This window comes from Platalea leucorodia (genome assembly GCF_965183815.1).
Source record: "Platalea leucorodia genome assembly, chromosome: 14".
NCBI lineage: Eukaryota > Metazoa > Chordata > Aves > Pelecaniformes > Threskiornithidae > Platalea > Platalea leucorodia.
In genome coordinates, this window is record NC_138836.1 from 7,502,211 (window position 1) to 7,520,619 (window position 18,409).

Sequence of the window (18,409 nt, forward strand, 5' to 3'; positions counted from 1 at the left end):
GTATCTCCCTCTACCGGGGACTTTTTGTGCGCTTACCACACGTGACAAGCCCAAAATTAATTTGGCCGGTATCACGGAGTGGTTACTGTTGGCTGCTTGAACAGGAAGAACATGGCAACAGAAGATAAGTTTAGAAGTAATTTATAAGGCCGGAAGTGGAAATTTTAAAGTTTCATTTTAGGTAATAAAAAAAGCTTTCAGCCTTTTTTTTTTTTTTTTTTGGTCAGGAGGATGGGGGAAAGGGAAGGCAGGACAAAGGAAACAAGCCCACAGGTATTTAAATAGCTGGTACACTAACAGGGATTGCAAGGTTGCTTTCTTATTTTTATTCTCCTTTACGTGGTAGCTTTTTAATGTATCTTCAAAGTTGGGTGATAGCTTCCTCAGAGCTGGGCGCAAAACACGTCCAGTCTGAGCCGCTTCAGGTGATCACTCTTCAAATTTTTTCCTACTTCATCATAGTGTGAAAATCCCCCTCTTCTATTTCTCACCGTCTGTCCACCAGAACTCATTCACGTTTAATCATCACATGTTCCAAACGCTCATTAAGGGTATGCATAGATGGGAGCAGACAACTTGCAGAAGGTTATGAGCTCCAGTAACAGTGGCTGGGCTGGGAATTAACCACCTTAAGAGTTGCTAAGAGACACTCAAGCAGGACACAGGTACCTTCTCACTTCAAAAGCAGTGATGTGCACCCAGTGCCAGAACCCCAGAGAAGTTCCCGGGTCCCAGGCACAGGTTGGCTCGTGGAGACCGAGCTCTCGGCAGGCTCCGGAGGGGAAGGTTCAGCTGTGCTGTAAGCTAGGGCTTGAACTCAAGCCTCCAGAGTTAACACAAAGCGAATCCGTGAAGCTGCTTAGTTCCAACCACCTCACTGGTAATGTATCCTCTAAGGCCAAAGGAAAACACAATGTAGGGATGGGGAAAAAGAAAAAAGAGACTGATTGCATTTAAGAATTTAAATCATTTTATTGCTTTACCTGCCATTAGGACAATCTATAACAAAAGGAATATAATATAATATATTAGCACATACAGTAAATCAGACTTATATAGTCAGGTAACAATACAAAAATGGTCCTCTGGTTGACTATAGCTTTCTAGGGCAATAGACTTCATAAATTCGCTAAAGGTGGACTAGCAAAATATTACTTCTAAAGCCCTGAATGTTAGCTAAGGCAAAACTATGCCAATTGTGGTTTCAAACATATTTAAATTGCACACAAAGGTAAAGCTATAACTGTGATTAATATTTAACTCAGACTTAGCTGATTTATCTTAAAATCTTGTAGGTAAAACTACAAAAGGGAGTAAACAGCAAGCTAAAAAGATGCAGTAGTGAAACTTGATTAGAAAGCCTTATATAAAAAAAATGTGCATTTTTTTGTGGAGCTCTAACTAGTTTACACAGTTTTTGGTGCTTTAAAGTAACACAAAACACATATGAAGAAAAAACCTGGATAGAGTCAAAACTTAAGAAAACAGTTTTACCAAAAAAAAAAAAAAAAAAGGTAGCATTTGCTTACTCCTTAAGGACTCTGGCAGAAATCCTCTACTCAACATCTTCTGAATAGAGAACTCAAGCCACAAGTGTTTAAATCCCCTTATTGGGATTTCAGCTTCAGAAATACCCTGAAACCTTTTGTAAAGGCTTGATACCCCCAGTATTACTTTGCATCAATTAGCAGACTCTTTCTGATTATCTACGTGCCTGGGCGAAAGCGTGTTGAGTTTGAATCCATATCACCTCAGAAAGGAAATAAACTGAGGGCTCCATCGTTAGAAGTAGTTGCACAACAAATGCAAAACTGCTTGCTGTCACTCCCAAATACAAACCTACGCTACTTTATATAAATTACAGTTTAAAGGAAACCTTAAAAATTGCCTACCATTATTGAACCGTGGAATTCAGTAAAAACTTTTGGGAAGTATTGGTGCGCACAGAATAATGGAACACAAAGCTGGTAAATACTGAAATACATTTAAGACTCCGCAACATATTGGACTTGGAAAAAAGAGTGAGTATGAAATATGTGTCATGTAAATTCCATAAGCAAGGAAAGAGAATGCACCTTTTGTATTTAAACTAGGTTTATAATTAACTATTTTAAAAATTATGAATTGACTGATTTAAAAACTTAAAATAACTGAGTGTTGCAGGAAAGTTAAAACATTCACTTTTTCCTGCCTCACATTCTCTACCAAAAATAATGGCATCTATATAGACCAGCAACCTCGCCACCTGCAACTGATGCTGGCCATAAATACTCAACATTTATTTTCCCTGGTAACAAAGGGTCACCTGAACTGATGATCATTTTTTAAAAAGTCAACTGAGGAATAGAAAGCAAGCAAGAGTCACAGGAAAAATAAAATGTTTGCTTCCAATTTCTACACCAATTTAAGTACTTGAACATTACTAACAGCTGGACAGCTGCACCATTCTTAAACCAATCTATGTACTAGAGACCAAAGTTAGGCATTTAATGTAACATTTGGTTCTTGCCACTTCGAACAGGAAGAGTTTTGAATGGCATATCTATCGCTGAAGAAAGAACAAAAAAAAAAATCAGTTGCGGCAAGTCAGCAAATGAAGTAACAACTGCAGTAGTTCACCAGAACTATTAACCTTGAAAGCTTCGATTTACACTTGACAAAAACATAACTAAGCAATCTTAAACCAGCAGACACAGGAACAATTATACTGTTAAATCCCAACTGTGGCTTTCTTAGCAGCTGATGCCTCACGACTGAACCCAGGATTACAGTACCCAGAAAATTAAAAAAAGAAAACCCCAAGCCCCAAGAAGCTCAATTACAAGGGCAGTTCTTGTTTGTAAAGAAATACAGCAGATTATGACCACAGCCTTAAAAATCTGTCCAACAACTTGAGAAACACCTTTAAAAAAAAAATTTTTCCCCTCTCTACTGTCACCTCCTTACTCTATGGCAATTGGCATGGTGCCAGGAGATCTCTCCCTCGCTGAAGCAAGGCTGCATTTGCCTGAGTTGGACACTGTTGCACAGAGAGAAGCCGTAACAGCAAACATCTCCATAGGACTTTTTCTATTAATTTAATGGGACAGAGAGCACAGAACTAATATGCTCTAAATTAAAAATAGTGCCATGATAAGCAATTTTTTTTTTCTTTTTTTTTTTAAACAGACAGGAAGCTGCAAATGCCAGTGGCAATGTGGCTCTGCACAAGGGTAATAAAGCAGTCTGCATTCGTGAAGCATGTTTTGGATAGGGAGGAAGGTTTCAGACAGACAGCGATACAAAACTGTTGTACTGCTGGATGTTTCGCTTGAGAATATCCGAGCACGGACCCAGGACACGTTCAAATCGGGGTCGATCAAGCTTTACACATTTCAACAGGCCACGAGCAACAACTGTGGCAGCACGGGGACGGTTCATCAACAGAGCTATTTCACCTAGGGCAACAGGAAAGTGTGAACAGTGTTAAAAATCAACATGCAAAAGAGCCAAAGAAATTACCCTGTTGTATTTCAAACTGCTGCAGGAATTGAACAGAAGGTAATTCAGGTTTTAACACTGATCAGAATAAGTATCTATGTAGTTACATTAGAAGCAATTGTGAAGGCAGTCTACAAAAAACTACTCGATTTTTTTTATTAAAAAGCCTGCCCACATTCAAGTCTCTCTGAAGAAGGCCTAAAGAATTTTCAGCATTGGTTCTATTTGAGAAAAGGTCGTGTTTCAACTAACCACGTAATTTTCCTAGTGAACAATGAGTTATTTTTCTAATATGTAAAGTATGCTACTGTTCAGTTCTGATATTTCTAGGAAACTCAGGACAAGACGACCATGGTATTGAAGTAGAAAACATTAATGCACAAGGCAGAAGCCTTTGACCCAGAGCTAGCCAGAATCAAGAATGTGACTTTGCCACAGGGCTGTGGAAGATGGGTATCTTGAAGTCCCATTGGATTCGCATTTCATAAGTTATGCACAAAGATGCCAAAAGCTTTGTTTCAAATACCTGCTACAACTGCTGAACAACATATTTGGAAATGAAGTTTTCAACAAGCACCTCTTTCCATTGGTGATAACAGCAACCCCTAACATTCCTAGCAACAAGCGTGAAAGAAACCACAGCATCAACTTTTGGGTTTGTTTTTAAGCAGTTGGGCTGGTTATCTCCATGTTCAGGACTGAGGAAAACTCAGTGCTCCTCGGAGAATAAATTTGCCTGCATTATCAGAAGGGATGTTCAAAAGAAATATGAAAAACTTTCCTCTGTGCCCAATTAAAACTCTTCAACTCACTATCCTCCAAAACACAGGCTTGCAAAAGAATAAGTAGGTTCTAAGGGAGAGTTAAACCCCTGGGGGACAGGTCTGCAGCACCTGAACACAATGGCAGAGATAACATTTAGTTTAACAGTGGGAAACTCAAAAGTACACATCAAGGGAAACATCAGAAGAGACTGAAACGACATACATAGAACAAAAAGCTAGTACTAGATACTGAGCTAAGCAGACCTTTGGGCAGATCCAGTACTATTAGCGCACTCTTGAGTACATCCCACTTCAGGCCTTGCAACAGAGTATTTGTTGATTACATCATCTACAAAGCTGAAAAACCAAACAGGCAACCAGAAGGCTTTAGCAAGAGGACTGCTTAGAAAGAGTAGTAAGGATAGAGGACCTACCTCAAACATGAGAAAAAAGTTAGGCTTTTTTTTGAGAGGAGGAAGTATTAAAACATTAAATAGTAGGTTCTGAACAGGTTGCTTGCTTTGTTTCAGAACTGCAAGCTACTTTTGTTCTGAACCCAAAATAAGGCCGCCAGGAATATCTTGTTATATCCTGTTACATTATACTCCAAGAATGCTCTGTGAGCATACATATCCAGTCCTTATCTGTGATCCAAAACAAATCAACATGCACTAGACAAGTGGTTAGTTCCACGTGAAGATTATTTCAAAGTCTTCACAAGTAAGTATTTAGGATCTTAGCCTTTTTCTTTGCCAGCACATGTAAGCTTTTTCAAGCCAAAGCAGCTTATATATCATGTAACTTTTAGCTGAGTAAGAATACCTTCAACAGAAGGAGAAAAGACCCTGATCTGCACTTGGGAGACTAGATCCAGAGTACCACACAGTTTCGGGATCCCCAGTACAAGATGCTGACAAAGCAGAGCAAGTCCACCCAGATGGTTATGGGACTGCAGCACAGGATGCACAGAGAGATGCTGAAAGAGCTGGGTTAGCCTGACCTGGAGAAAAGAAGGCTAAGGAGGGAATCTTATTGCTGTCTTCAGCTACATAATGAGCGATTATAAAGACAAAACTAGACTGCTCTCTGCACAGTGAAAGGCAGAGAGAAAGCAACAAGTTGCAGAACAGGAAATTCTTGTCAGGCATAAAGAAAATATTCTTCACAACAAAGCTGGTTAAACAGTGAAAGAAATTACCCAGAGAGGTTGTGGGATCTCCATCCCTGGAGACACAAGAGACTCAACTGGACACAGCCCTGAGCAACATGATGCAATTTCAAAGTCAGCTCTGCTCAGAGTAGGGAAGTCAGACCAAACCACCACCAAGCCCCTTCTAAATTAAGGTACTCTGGAACAATCACATTTCTGTGACATGCATGCACACCTGACTGCCCACTGACTCTGATACTCACTTGACATGGAGTGAAACCTCAAGAGTTAGCCAAAACAGTAATTAAGCAAATCCATCCCATCACTATCATCCACAGCAGTCATCAACACAGCACAGGTAAATGGTGACAGTAGCGTACGTAATCATAGTTGTCACTACGTAACTCACCAAAATAATCAGAAGGTGCCAGTCTGCCCACTTCAACAAATTCTTCATTTTCTGATCGACGCTGTAACACTGCAGCTGTGCCCTTTAATAAATCACAGCAATTAAACAATTAGAATTTCCAAGATCCCTTGAAACATTGAATTCCACAAGGAATCAACTGCTTTGCAGAAATAACTGTTACGATGTCTCAGTCTTTAAAAACCACTTCACAGTCCTTGCGTAGTTCACCAGATAAAACCAGCTGGTCCTCCCTCCTCTCTAAGCATAAAATGTCTTGGGTATTTATGTATTCGCAGCACTTTCTTCCTGTTTTTCCTCGTAACGCTAAGAATATTACAGTATGACTAGCGAAAAGAAAGAAAAAACCCCAGACAGAATACAATGATACCACTAGCAAGACATTACTAGCTATCTAGAACAGGTCTCTACTCCTCTGAAAAAGTTAAACTGGTTTCAGCCAGAAACTTGTTACTTTTTTCCTGGAAGTACCAAATAGCAAAACTAAATATAAGCTTCTGCATGTCCAGCAAGATTTTATTTCTTTAGCAATTCTCTACAAGTACATTCTTACATGTCATTTTTCTCCAAGTGTCTATTTAGGGGCAGAATAAGCCATGTTAAAAAAAAAAAAAAAAAAAGTAAAGTTCTGAGCTTGAGGTTTTAATTTTGACCTTACTTACCTCCAAGATAATGAAGAACTCATCTCCTGGCTCTCCCTGGACCACAATCTTTTGCCCATCCTCAAACTGTACCGGTTCCAATGCATCAGCTACCGTGAGACGCTCCCACTTGTCCAGAGATTCTACAGAGTTAACAGTTCATTAACAGAGTATCTTTTCAAGGCACAAATTATACTTTTTGCTCTGTCCTTATACAGAGGTCAATTTATTTCTGGCTACATTTGTGCATCAAATATCAAGAGCTGAATTAGAATTATTTTGGAATGATGCAGAAAAGCAGTACAGGCTTTGCAGTCAGTTTTAATGGATTACGACAATAGCCTGTAATCATAATAATGCTGGGTAACAGCTTTATTACAATATGGCAATTTATTCCACTTCAGAACAAAGATCTTCTCACTTACCCAATATAGATACTTTACTAAGGAATTCCTCATACATCTTCCTCTTTCTCAAAGTACTCCCCTACAAAAACAAACAAACAAAAAACCCAAACACACAAAGTAAGTTTTCTTTCTACTTCATGTTTTACAAGAGGCTTCAAATAAAAGTTAAGGCAAAAATATATTTAACCGGACATACCACATCCTGTTTCACAGATCCCAAACTCACAAGATTAAGTGTTTTCAAATTTCATTATTTCAGTAATATTCCAGAGTTCAGCAACCTTCATAAAGTACTTAGCATTTACTGCAGCCTTAATGTTTCTTAAATGCGTTCTTATTGTATAACCTTACCAAAATTCACCAATATGCTCTAGTTACAACTGCTGTTCACATGCACTACTTACAAACAGCAAGCTAAACAGGAGAATCAAAACAACTGACGAGTTCACCAGCAGATATCACATTTTTAGTCCAGCTTAATATTGCACTGGTATTGTTTTGTTCATTAATGCAAGACTTCCCCTTGCCCCATGCCTGACAGACGTATGCTAAGCGATCAGCTTTCTGATTTCTGATAGAGAGACAGCAGGACTTTGAATAAATAACTCCAGCAAAGGACAGGGACAGATAGAAGGTCAAATGACCAGTATAAGTTGAGGGCATAGTAAAACCAAAAGCATAATCCTAGGTTAGCACACAGCTACTTAAGTCAATAGCATAAGCCACACAAGCTAGAAAAATACTTGCCATCAGGATTCTTCTATAGCTATCTCTATCAATGCCCCACAACTTCACATTTGTCTTTGCTTTGACAGTCGCAGCGCGGGGAGTTCCATATATAAGGGCAAGTTCTCCGAAGCTTCCACCCTCACCAACGCTGGTTGCCCACTCGCTGTTCACATAAACCTGAAAGGCAGTACACAGTGATAAGCCAAGCCCACAGTGTCTTGTCAGTTGGTCAGAGACAACATGAAGCTCCTGCCGCCCCGTATTTCCTTTACTATGAAGGGAAATTCTCACATCTGTACAATCAGAGTTGATCATTTCACAGTTTCATGAACATTTCACAGCCGACCCCAGACCCAGCCACAATTTTTACTTTCATCGATAAAGGGACTCTCTTCTACATCACATGCACAGAGACTACACACACATAGACTCCCGCAACGTTTTGACAGGAAATAAAATGTCAACAAAGTCTCTGTCAGAGAAAGCTATGGATTAGTTGGACTGGAAAGCTAAAAACCTGGTCATTCTTAAAGCCTGTCCCACACCTCAACTAGACTCCACCCCGCACTTGTAAAGCATTAGTATTGTGTTGGTGTCCGAATCATTCATTTTGAAAGTCAACACAACTCACGGTCTGGGCAGCCAGACAGAGCCATTAAGGAGCAGAGAGGCTCCAAAGCAAAATAAGCTTCTACAAGTAAGAACGTATGATGAGAAAAGCTGCTAAAGGAAGGATCTGTAGAATAGGCCTACAAATACCAGACTATTCCTCTGCTAGGGAATGAACGTATCATTAACAGACTACCAATAATGCTTACATCCATTTCTCCTTGATCAACAACATAGAAGTTATCACCTTCATCACCTAAAGAGGAAAAAAAAAAATGAATACACGCTGAAAAGGGTAAAGCTATGCAAGCATTCATGTTTCGCAGACCTGGCATCTCTGCCAACTTTGATATTTAGAATGTAATAAGGTTGGCAGAGACAAATTTTGCACAGGTCACAGGGTGAAATTTCACATTTTGCTGATTTCACACTCCTCTCAGTCCTGCGAAAGAGGACATCTACTGGTACGTGGGAGATCAGCAGCATTTCCAGGATTACTGGAAAGGCGTACCGGATCGATAAGCTGGTGTAATGTGTTCTACAGAGCCATCAAATGACAGTCTTTCCAATAGATAATACATGCAATGAAACCACATCTTCCTACAATTGCTCTGCTCCTCACTTTAGTATGAACTGTGCTTCAGGTAACATAACAAGAAAGGGTCCGTGCATCCAGACAATGTTTATATTTTCAAAAAGAAAAAAAACCAACCCAAAACTAACAAGAGCACTAGGCCAGAGCCTGCTCACCATCTCCAACTTATTCATCAATGTAAATATTGTCACTTGCCTTGCTGTATGACAGTCTCTCCTGCAATGTAAGTGACAGGGAACATTGCATCAAAGATGTCACTGAAGAAAAGGATACCAAAATTAGACAAATGTCTGGACAACCGCCATGCACACATTCATACACCCGTACTTCCAACCCGTCAATACTTTTCCTACAGCCTCTGTATGGTTATGCAGACTGTTGTAAAGAGGCTGTGCAGCTTTGTACGTTATGACACATTTGGCTCTTCTGAAGTCTGCACTTTAAGAAACTTTCCCTAAGACTACAAAGATTTATTCCTACCTTCTTTCATTATCATCAAGATGGGCAAACAGCACATTCTTCTCAATAGCTTTTGCCAAAGCAGCCATAGTCTTATAATCTTTTGGAATAACCTAGGATATAATCAGAGAAAATAACTGATTAATTTTTTGAAGAAAAATTTCTGCATTCCCCTGGGTAAATCAATTATTCAATTGCTACAAAACACAGGCTGAGTTTTTCCAGTTTCTTGCAAGCACTATAGATCTAAACCCAAATATAGTCAATGTTTACAGCCAGTTTATGCAGAAGGTCAGTAAAATCTTGTATTTATGCAACTGTGAAAGCATAATTCCATGCTAAGTTTGTAAGTTTTTTTGCAAGAGTACAAGTATCTGTTCCCCCTATGTTCTTCTATGAATAGCAGCAAGTCTGCTCTGCCACTAGGCTAAACGTAATGTTGTTGCAGCTGCCAAATAACTGGAAGTACTTTGTTTATATATATATATATATTTTTATATATATTTATATATACTTATGTTTATATATTATAGATTACTTCAAAGGAAACACGTCTACGTTATACATAAATGGTTTAACTGCACAACAGTTTATTCTAACCTCCAATTAAACACCTATACACACAGGTCTGTTTTTACAGTTATCACAAGACTTAACAGGCTACCGGCGCTGTATTATTTAATACACTGGATAGAAGGTGGTCTTAGGTAAACTCTTGGATTGTAGAAGCAATTTTTAGCAATGTTTAAGAGTTAGAGCACCTTTCTAACGTAAGATGCAGCATCCTCTTCTGTATAGACTTCTGCACTGATGGCCCCACGCCTTCTTCGACCCTTAACCACAGGGTTCATAGGAGGAGGAGGAGAGATTTCATCCTCCCGTGAGTCTGAGCGTGAACCAGACTTCTGTTGATTCAACAACTGTTTTGTTTCCTCCTAAACAGGAAGGAAGACATGTTTGTGTCACATAACCCAGTGAAGCAAAAAAGCCATTACATATGATATTCCAATTTAGTCTGCCAAGGCAAGGGAGCTTCCTGTGTACTATTACTCCCACATTAAGGCAAACAGGAGGCTAGAGCAACCACGATCAAAGGCCTTTCAAAATAGATGGTAGATATGCCTTTAATTCATAGCATTCATATCACAATGGTGTTTATTTTAATAAGTTAGATTAATAGCTTAATAAATTAAGAGGTATAAACAAGCTGATTCTACTTTCTGCTAGTATATTTAACAGGCGACAAAGAAATTCTGCAAATGCTAAAGACATTTTCCCAACTGTAAACCCAGCAGTTCTTTCCCTCAGCTGTGAGGTGTTAAGCCTTTTTTGATTTGAAAGACAGAAGAGCAATTCCTCAGAAATCCATGTTACATGAGAAGCTTTTGAAACAAGGTCAAGTCATGGACCAACTCGATACTCAATAACGAACAGTTATTTTAGGAGAAAGAAATATGAACACTGCTTACAAGAGCTGGAGGAAGGATGCTAGAGGCCCAACAAGTAGCTTTTTTCTACAAACCACAGATTTGTCAACTTTGCACAACGTTACACATTTTCCTTATTTCTCTCAGTTACCTGTTGTGCTTTGTTGCAGTGATATTGCAGAAGACTAGAGTACTTACAATAAAATGAAATCTAATTTGACACACAGAAATTTGATTCTTCTATGTACCAGAAGATTCACCTTAATCAACTAAAATCAGATTAAAAACGAAACAAAAAAGCCAACCTTGGAGCCAAAGCATTTGCATCGTAACACCTCAGACTTTCTCCCAATGTTAAGGAAACAGGATTTTGTGATATGCCTTAAAAGAACAAGGAGTCATCTGTTCTCTGAGGGCTCCCGGCACTTTTAAAAGCTGGGTTTGTCCCAGTGTCCTTGATCAAGCCGTCCCCTGCCCAGCTGGACAGCTTGCTGCTTGGCTGCCACGCTCCGCTCCGGAGGTGCGCAGAGGCTATGTATAACAACAACGCTTTGAGGAAAGAGACATCAGATAACCATTACAGTGAGTTTACATTTTACACCTCTCAGATAACCAAAGAGCAAGCACTGATCCATCGAATTACATTTCACTTCCTGCCTTTTGCCCATTGATAAAATAGCGCTACATTTCCAAATGATGGAGGCAAAACATATTTAAAACCTCATTTCTATCTTCTGATTTTAGAGAAACAAGTCTCAACTGAGATGTTGTTAAAAATAGCTTAAGCAGTAGTAAGTGTTCGGTTTAAACTGCCTCTCTACAAAGTGGGTAACACCACCAACCTCAGAAACATACGGTTCATTCATACGCAGAATACTTAACCCATTAAAAAAACTTGACACTGTTTAAATAAGTGAATACCAGCTGCTGTATTTTTCCAGTATCCTATAAAATACTGAGACCCTATAACTTTCAGAGACAGAAGCACTTCAGCAGCATTTAACAAGGGAGCTGTGTATCAAAACGCTGTTCAACAAGAGACTCGTCAAGGTAATGGCCCACTCAAGGAAGAAGAAAACTGCACTGATAGAAAAAGTACAACTGGTAACTTCTGCCTGACCCGAGATTTAACATCACTATAGTAAAAAGAAGCATAAGGTAATGATAAGGTAGGGCATGGACACAGAAACCAGTTACAGGTGGGTAAGACAAGACATTAACTTAAAATATACTGACTATTCTAAACAGCCTACATATACACTAATCGAGAGGAAGATTACCCCCAAATGAGACAAATCTCTATATATTCACATAACACATCGCAAGACAACACTGTGCCATGGAGTGAAGTACCGTGCTAAAACCCCATTGTTTTCATACCAGTAGCTTTTCCTGTATTCATCTTTTTAAAATACATTTTATACCATTTCTGATACTAAACCACGTGTATTATACCACCAGATCGGAGAAAAATGACACTAGGCCCTGAAGAAAGAGCGGCAGTTGTTATTCTGTTACCTTAGAATCTAGCCAGTGTTTATGAGTGACAAAATGTATCTGTTCAGGTTTAGAAGCTCCTCAAATTAAACACATAATGGACACAGGCATTAATTTTCCTCTGTACTGATCAAAATAACCAATATCTGGATTTTAAAAAGGTTTAGTAAAAAAGTTAGCCTATTTATTACATCCAAGTGTTGATCCTGGTCTTCCAGGATCTGATGGAGCAGTTCAAGGAGTTTTCAGTGTCAGTGACCACTAATTGTAAATATTATTTATCCTGACAAGTAAGAAATAGTTATTAATTCCATTTAAATTATTACAAGTAAGATTAAAGAGATGAGACTTCACATACTCATATTTTAAGACTATCAGCTCCTGAAGACGACCTTCACAATTTCAAAATTATGTTTTACGCTGTATAGTCCAGCATCTAGTCACTGTCATCAAACCAGAAGCAGTCTCAACTTCTGCTGGTTAATTTGTATTTAATTTATATCAGCTCTCCAAATATTTAAAAAAAAAAAAGACTCAGAAGCTAAAATCACAGTGTTAAAAGCTCTGCCATAAATTCACAACTGCAGAGTATATCCTTCTTAGCTACCATGTTTTGCAAAAGAAACACTTAGGAAAATATTCAGGTATTTTGGAAGCAGGGCAGGTGGTGAGGAACAGGTACAGCGACTAGAGGTCAATCACACTTCATAATTCCAGCTTTCTATAAAGCCTAATATGCACATAACTGCATTACACACTATTTCAAACATGCACTTATTCCAGTGGACGGCCATGTCCAATATCCAAGATTCATCTGGCAGCCTGTAATAATGATCTCTACATTCAATTTCCATAGCTCAAACTACATTACACAGCCAAGCACAGCACTGGATAGCCATTAGCTTTTAATATGCATTGGTGTTACCAGACATGTTTGCACAGCAAGGAGAACAGACGCCTTAGTACACCAAACACAGATAAAATAAAAACATTTGTACAATCAATGTGTAGTAATTAGATTCATGTAACAGCTTTCATAACTCAGAAGAGGACATCTGAATTCCTATAATAGCTACGACGACCTCAGAGGCAGTAATTTTAATGTTTCTGAACATAAATTCAAAAGCGTGTTTAAATGCCTTCAATGTATTTTAATAACATGACAGTGAATCAGCTCTGTGTGCGCGCACTGTGGAAGAGATGACTTGTCAGGATAACGAGAGAAAATAGTAACCTCGCTTCAGTTTTAAATGGTGTTCCTTCAAAATTCAGTCTTAAAAAAAAAAACAACCGTATCTCAACTTCAATTTCATCCAGTCTAACAGATGAACAGATTCAGAAAGCATACTGAAAAGTTGCTCTGCTTTATGAAGGATGTAACAGACATTACTGCTAGAAGGTGAAGCAGATTCTGTTTCAAACATTTTTGCTCTACCAGAGCTAAGTACCGGGTTAGATCTGGTTAATAATAGTACTTAGCATTTGTGCTTTCCAGACACGGATGTCAGAGGAGCCTGCTAATGTAGCACAGGATGTTCACTGTTCTGTTACTTGATAGCTATTCAGGTACCCCGTTACCTGGTTAAACTAAGACCAATCCATTAGACTCAATAGTGAAATTACTTAGAGAAAGCTGTAGCAATTTTTAAACTCAAGAAGGCAAGAAGAAAAATGCTAGTTTCACTTTTAGCTATAGCTGCACTAGTGGGCATGTATAACCCACGCCAATACAACTCATAAGAGACCCTGACCAAAATTGTAAGGGTAATTTAAGGGGAAAAAGCATTACCTGAGCAGTTTTATTTTCAGCTTACTTACAGGCTGACAGAGTACATAGAGAGCCTATTTGCACCAGAATAAGATCATCAAGAGTTATTCAACTCCAGAATACACGTGATTAAGTTCAGAGCTAGACTTGTCTTGCTAAAAACAAATTGTTTCTTTTAATCTTAAATACTGCATGTTGACTGTAAGTCCACTACACAAAAGCACCCAAATATTCCTATTTTATATGTATTGGTTTACAATTTATTCTAAGTGCAGTAATGCAGTTTACTTTGTGAAGTCTTGTACATCAACACTTGTGGTGATATTTTAAAAATTATCAATCTCTCAGTACTTCGAAACTCAAGAATCCAAGGTGAGGAAGGAGGCACGGTAACAGAGAGGGACAATGGATTTTTAAGAACCTGATTACTATGTGGCTTGTTGCTGGTATTCTCTCTGAAAGAGAATGTACTCAAGATGCAACCACACCAAAAAAAAAAAAAAAAAAGGCAAGTCAGACATATTATAGAGTTCTTGTTCATTTAATATGCAAAATGTTCCTCAAATACATTGTGAGTATAGGAGGTTAGCTGGCAGCATTTGGTCATTTTCTAGTATCTACCTTGAACACTTCATTAAAAGATAATTTCCACTATACACACTTACGATCTCTAGTGTTTATTTCTTTTTTCTTTACATCAGCAATTAGTAACTAGCTAGAATAAAAAAAAAAAAGATACACCTCCCATACAAGTACTGAAAGCAGCACCTCCAAATGACTGCTGCACAGGGTCACAGCTACATTATTTACTAAAGGTGTATTCTGAATAGAGTAGCTGTACCTAACCCTTCCTCTGCATCAGCCTTTAAAACCTCCCATTTTCATAGAAGCTTCTTTTCTTATCTGCTTAGATACCAATATCTAAAATGACCAGTTCAAAAGAATATGAAATCACTGTTTCAAATATGACCACTGAAATGACAAAATGCTTTCCATTCCCAAGATCCCAGAATGCTTCCAACAACAACAAAGACACCAAAGAGACCTTGAGGACAAAGGCAAGAGGGACAACAAAGCAAAACACCAACACCGAACTCCCAAGAGAAGGCAGAAACAGGCTGGCTCTCCTAGAAATCTGGAATGCAAATACTTCTGTTTGACTTCAGCTAGGTCTGGATAACTACCACTGGCCTCCTACTTCTGTGCTGTACCCAAATTATTGTAAGCCATTTGTCTCAATACAAGCAACCAAATGCCTATCGCCAGTGTCTAACCAAGGTCAACTGCCATGGTTATCATCTAACTACAGACACTATCGCGTATGTATCTATTAGTGTCTATGAGTAAGCATTAGATGGGGATTACACCTGCATCCCAGCTGGGTAAGTCTCCTTGTCAGGTTATGTTCTGCCCTACGCACTTTGTTATGACAGAGGTGCTTTTACACCATGATCAACTGGCATGAACTACTGGAAAATAGGATTTGTCTGCCAAAAGCATCAGTTCCAATTTCAAACAGCCAATACGAACGCTGGTCAAATCTGAAGCTCAGCCTCTAAATCACAAAGAGATGACGTAAATTTAGCTTGTTCCACTCTCCTTCCCTCCCGCTATGTATTTTTACCTTCTCCAATCTTTCAAAGTATTCTCTGAGGAATCCCATGGGTCTTTCAGGTCTCACTGTGCATAATTGTACAATGCAATCCTTCAGAAGTTGCTGGATGTTGTGTTTTTGGACGTAAAGTTCACATTCCCGAAGACTACGTTCCTCCTCACTGCTGCTGCTGCTAGAAGCTGCCATGGCTGAAGACAAGAGAAAGAGGTTAAATAACTAGTGGAAATAAGATGCTGCTGCCCAGTATAGTCAGGCACGTTACGCTGCATTATCATCTTACTGATATCACAGCATAAAACTACCTTTATCTGTAAGACTAGTAACTAAGTTAAACCATGAAAGAAAAAGCTATGAACTTATTTAGCACCTGGAAAGAAATAAAAAATCTGGGTGCTCTATAGCCACAGGCACAAAAGTAAAAGCATTTGATTGAGCTGGAAAAGCTTCAACAACTCAAGCCCTGTGAGCCCTCAAAGTTGGGGAAGTTTCCACCTAAACTTTCTGCTGATTAAACCTAGGGTTTCCTAGGATTAGAGGCTGACTTCATAAACAGAGCCGTATGGTCTGTATGGGGTCATGTGGATGATGACCAGAGCAGGTGGGTGGAAGCTGGGAATCTGAGAGGCATGTATGAAAAGTATTAGGAAGTGAAACTTGTTAAGGCTGAAGCCAAAGCCAGTTCGCCAAATGCCAAGGTAGAGTCCACTAACAGAAATTATGGAATTAGAGGCATTTCTCCTAAAAAACTACTCTCCAGTTTAAACTGGTCCATACTTCATAACTATCTCTGTGGATACACTGCAATCCCAAAAATATTTCTTCAACTGTAAATAACCAAGAGTACATCTTTAATAACATCTGTTATGATGCCAGGTTTTCAACAGATTTTAAAATCATAGTGTCAGCAGCAACACTTTCAAAAATCTCCTTAAGCAGGTTCCCCCCCCCCTTTCAGGTTATAGAACTGGTTTAAAATATATTTTTACATATATATATATATAAACATTTAATGTCATTTTTGTCATAAAGCAATTAACACTGAAACAGCTAAAGAAGTAGGAAAAAAATTCTCAGGGCATTTTTGATGAAATATAAAGAAAGTTACCTGCTACAGGGACAGTGGCAACAGCTTATGAATATGCAGCAAGATGTGTTGATCCCAGGATCAGCTTTTGAAAGGGAAAAAATGGATTCAGACAAAATAATTTTGAGAATCGACAAGTCACTGAAAAGCCAAGCGGTGCAGTCACAGTATGTGTTTTATCCTACTGAGGCAGCAGATTGAGAAACGTAGGCCACATAGGTAATATAAGACTGTGCCCCGTTGAATTATGCTACTGGAGATTACAGGAACAGAGTTAATACAAAATTGCTAACACTTCAAACAGGTTTCATTCTTGTCACAGTTAAGCCCTGCATAAGTATGCACAGACAGACGTATTGTGTGTTGCCTAAACACCAAGTATGGACTTTGCATGGACTGAAAAAGCACCTTAAAGTTCTCTGGTTACTTCTTTTGTTTCGACAGCTCGCACGGTGAAGGTCAGCACTAATTAACAGCCCCAGAGAAACTCAGTGGCTCCATGACAGGCTACAAATTACAATCTATGGAAAAAGCATCACACTGCTGATAAAGAGCAGACACGGCTCCACGGCTGCTCATGAGAACAGCAAGACCAGTGCAGAAAATACCAAAGAAATAATGAAACCTCCAGCATTTTACAAAGTATTTTTTCTGCATATGGCAAACCCGAAGTTTTCCAGAGCCCCCTAACGCACGGCTGCACTCCGACCGCCGCGAACCGCCCCGGGGCTGCCCCGCCGAGCCAAGGCCGCCCCTCACCGCAGGGCCGGGGCTGCTCGCCGCTCCTCGGAGGCGCCGCCGCCACGGCCCAGCGCTGCGGGCGGGCGGGCGGCCCCACGGCGACAGGACCGACGCGGCGCTGCCGGGGCGGGGGGGCACAAAGCCCCAGCCCTACGTCGGGCCGGGGGATTCTTCTGGCGTCCCAGCGCCTCCGTGCCCAGCGCCTGCAGGCGACGCCCGGGGCCCGACGAGCCCGCGGGGGCCTCACGCAGCGCGGCCTCTCTCCCCCCTCGCACACGGGGCCTCCGGCCGGGGCAGGGAAGGGGACCCTGCCCCTCGCCCCCGGCGGGCCCGGGGGCTGCCGGCGCCGGGCCGCTCCCCTCAGCAGGGCCGGCCCCCGCCCCCAAGGCCGCAGGCCTCCCGCTCCGCGCCCTGCCCTTCCCTTCCCGCCCGGCCTCGCCTCCCCGCCCCCGGGGGCCGCTCCGCCGGGCCGGGCACCGCCGCTCACCTGGCGCGGGCGGCTCCGCCGGGCCCTCACCGCCCCCCGCCCCTCCCGGCCCGGCCGCGGCCTCGGCGACAGCAGCGGCAGCGGCTCCCACCGGAAACCAACCGGCCCGGCCAATCACCGCCCGCCGTGACGTCAATGCGCCTCGCTCTCACCCAGAGCCGTCGCCGCGGTAACCTTAAAGGGGCAGCGCAGGGCGCCGCGGCTCCAACGGGGCGATCGCAGCCCCGGGAAGGAGGCGGCGCCTTTAAGCGCGCGAGGCTGGCGGGGAGAGAACGGGCGGGGCGCTGAGGGGCGCGGGCGGCCGCGGCGGGACGGGGCGGGCCGGGCCCCGGGGCCCCGCCGCTCGGGCCGCGGGGGCGGACGGGGCCGGCTCCCTCCGCGGGCGCAGGGAACCCGCCGGCTCCGGGAGCGGAGGCCGCCGCGGGGCGCCCGGGGGAAGCGCGCGGTGCCGCTCCCCTGCGTGGGCCTTGCCCGCAGGGGCTGACAGCGCCGGCCTTGCCCCGATCCTGCTAAGCGGCATCGAGGGTGG

The 18,409-nt window shown here is 41.4% G+C and overlaps 1 protein-coding gene across 1 annotated transcript; it reads right to left on the bottom strand.

Annotated features, from left to right (window-relative positions):
• Positions 1-947: 947 nt before the first annotated feature.
• Positions 948-17,978, bottom strand: PRKAR1A (protein kinase cAMP-dependent type I regulatory subunit alpha). The gene is made up of 12 exons (XM_082327126.1): positions 17,881-17,978; positions 16,674-16,737; positions 15,578-15,756; positions 10,023-10,196; positions 9,283-9,374; positions 8,998-9,059; positions 8,417-8,463; positions 7,617-7,775; positions 6,888-6,948; positions 6,484-6,605; positions 5,804-5,885; positions 948-3,437 (listed from the first exon to the last, which is right to left on the bottom strand). The coding sequence occupies exons 3-12, from the start codon at positions 15,752-15,754 to the stop codon at positions 3,265-3,267; spliced, it is 1,149 nt and encodes a 382-aa protein (XP_082183252.1). The 5' UTR covers positions 15,755-15,756; positions 16,674-16,737; positions 17,881-17,978; the 3' UTR covers positions 948-3,264.
• Positions 17,979-18,409: the final 431 nt, after the last annotated feature.

What these genes read in the sequence shown, in the direction of transcription:
- PRKAR1A (XM_082327126.1), bottom strand. Translation starts at nt 15,754, where the DNA reads ATGGCAGCTTCTAGCAGCAGCAGCAGTGAGGAGGAACGTAGTCTTCGG. An exon ending in TTGATCAAGGAGAAATGGAT is followed by an intron (nt 7,776 to 8,416) that starts GTAAGCATTATT and finishes ACTGCCTTTCAG; the next exon opens with GTTTATGTGAACAGCGAGTG. An exon ending in AGTTCTTCATTATCTTGGAG is followed by an intron (nt 5,886 to 6,483) that starts GTAAGTAAGGTC and finishes GATTTATTAAAG; the next exon opens with GGCACAGCTGCAGTGTTACA.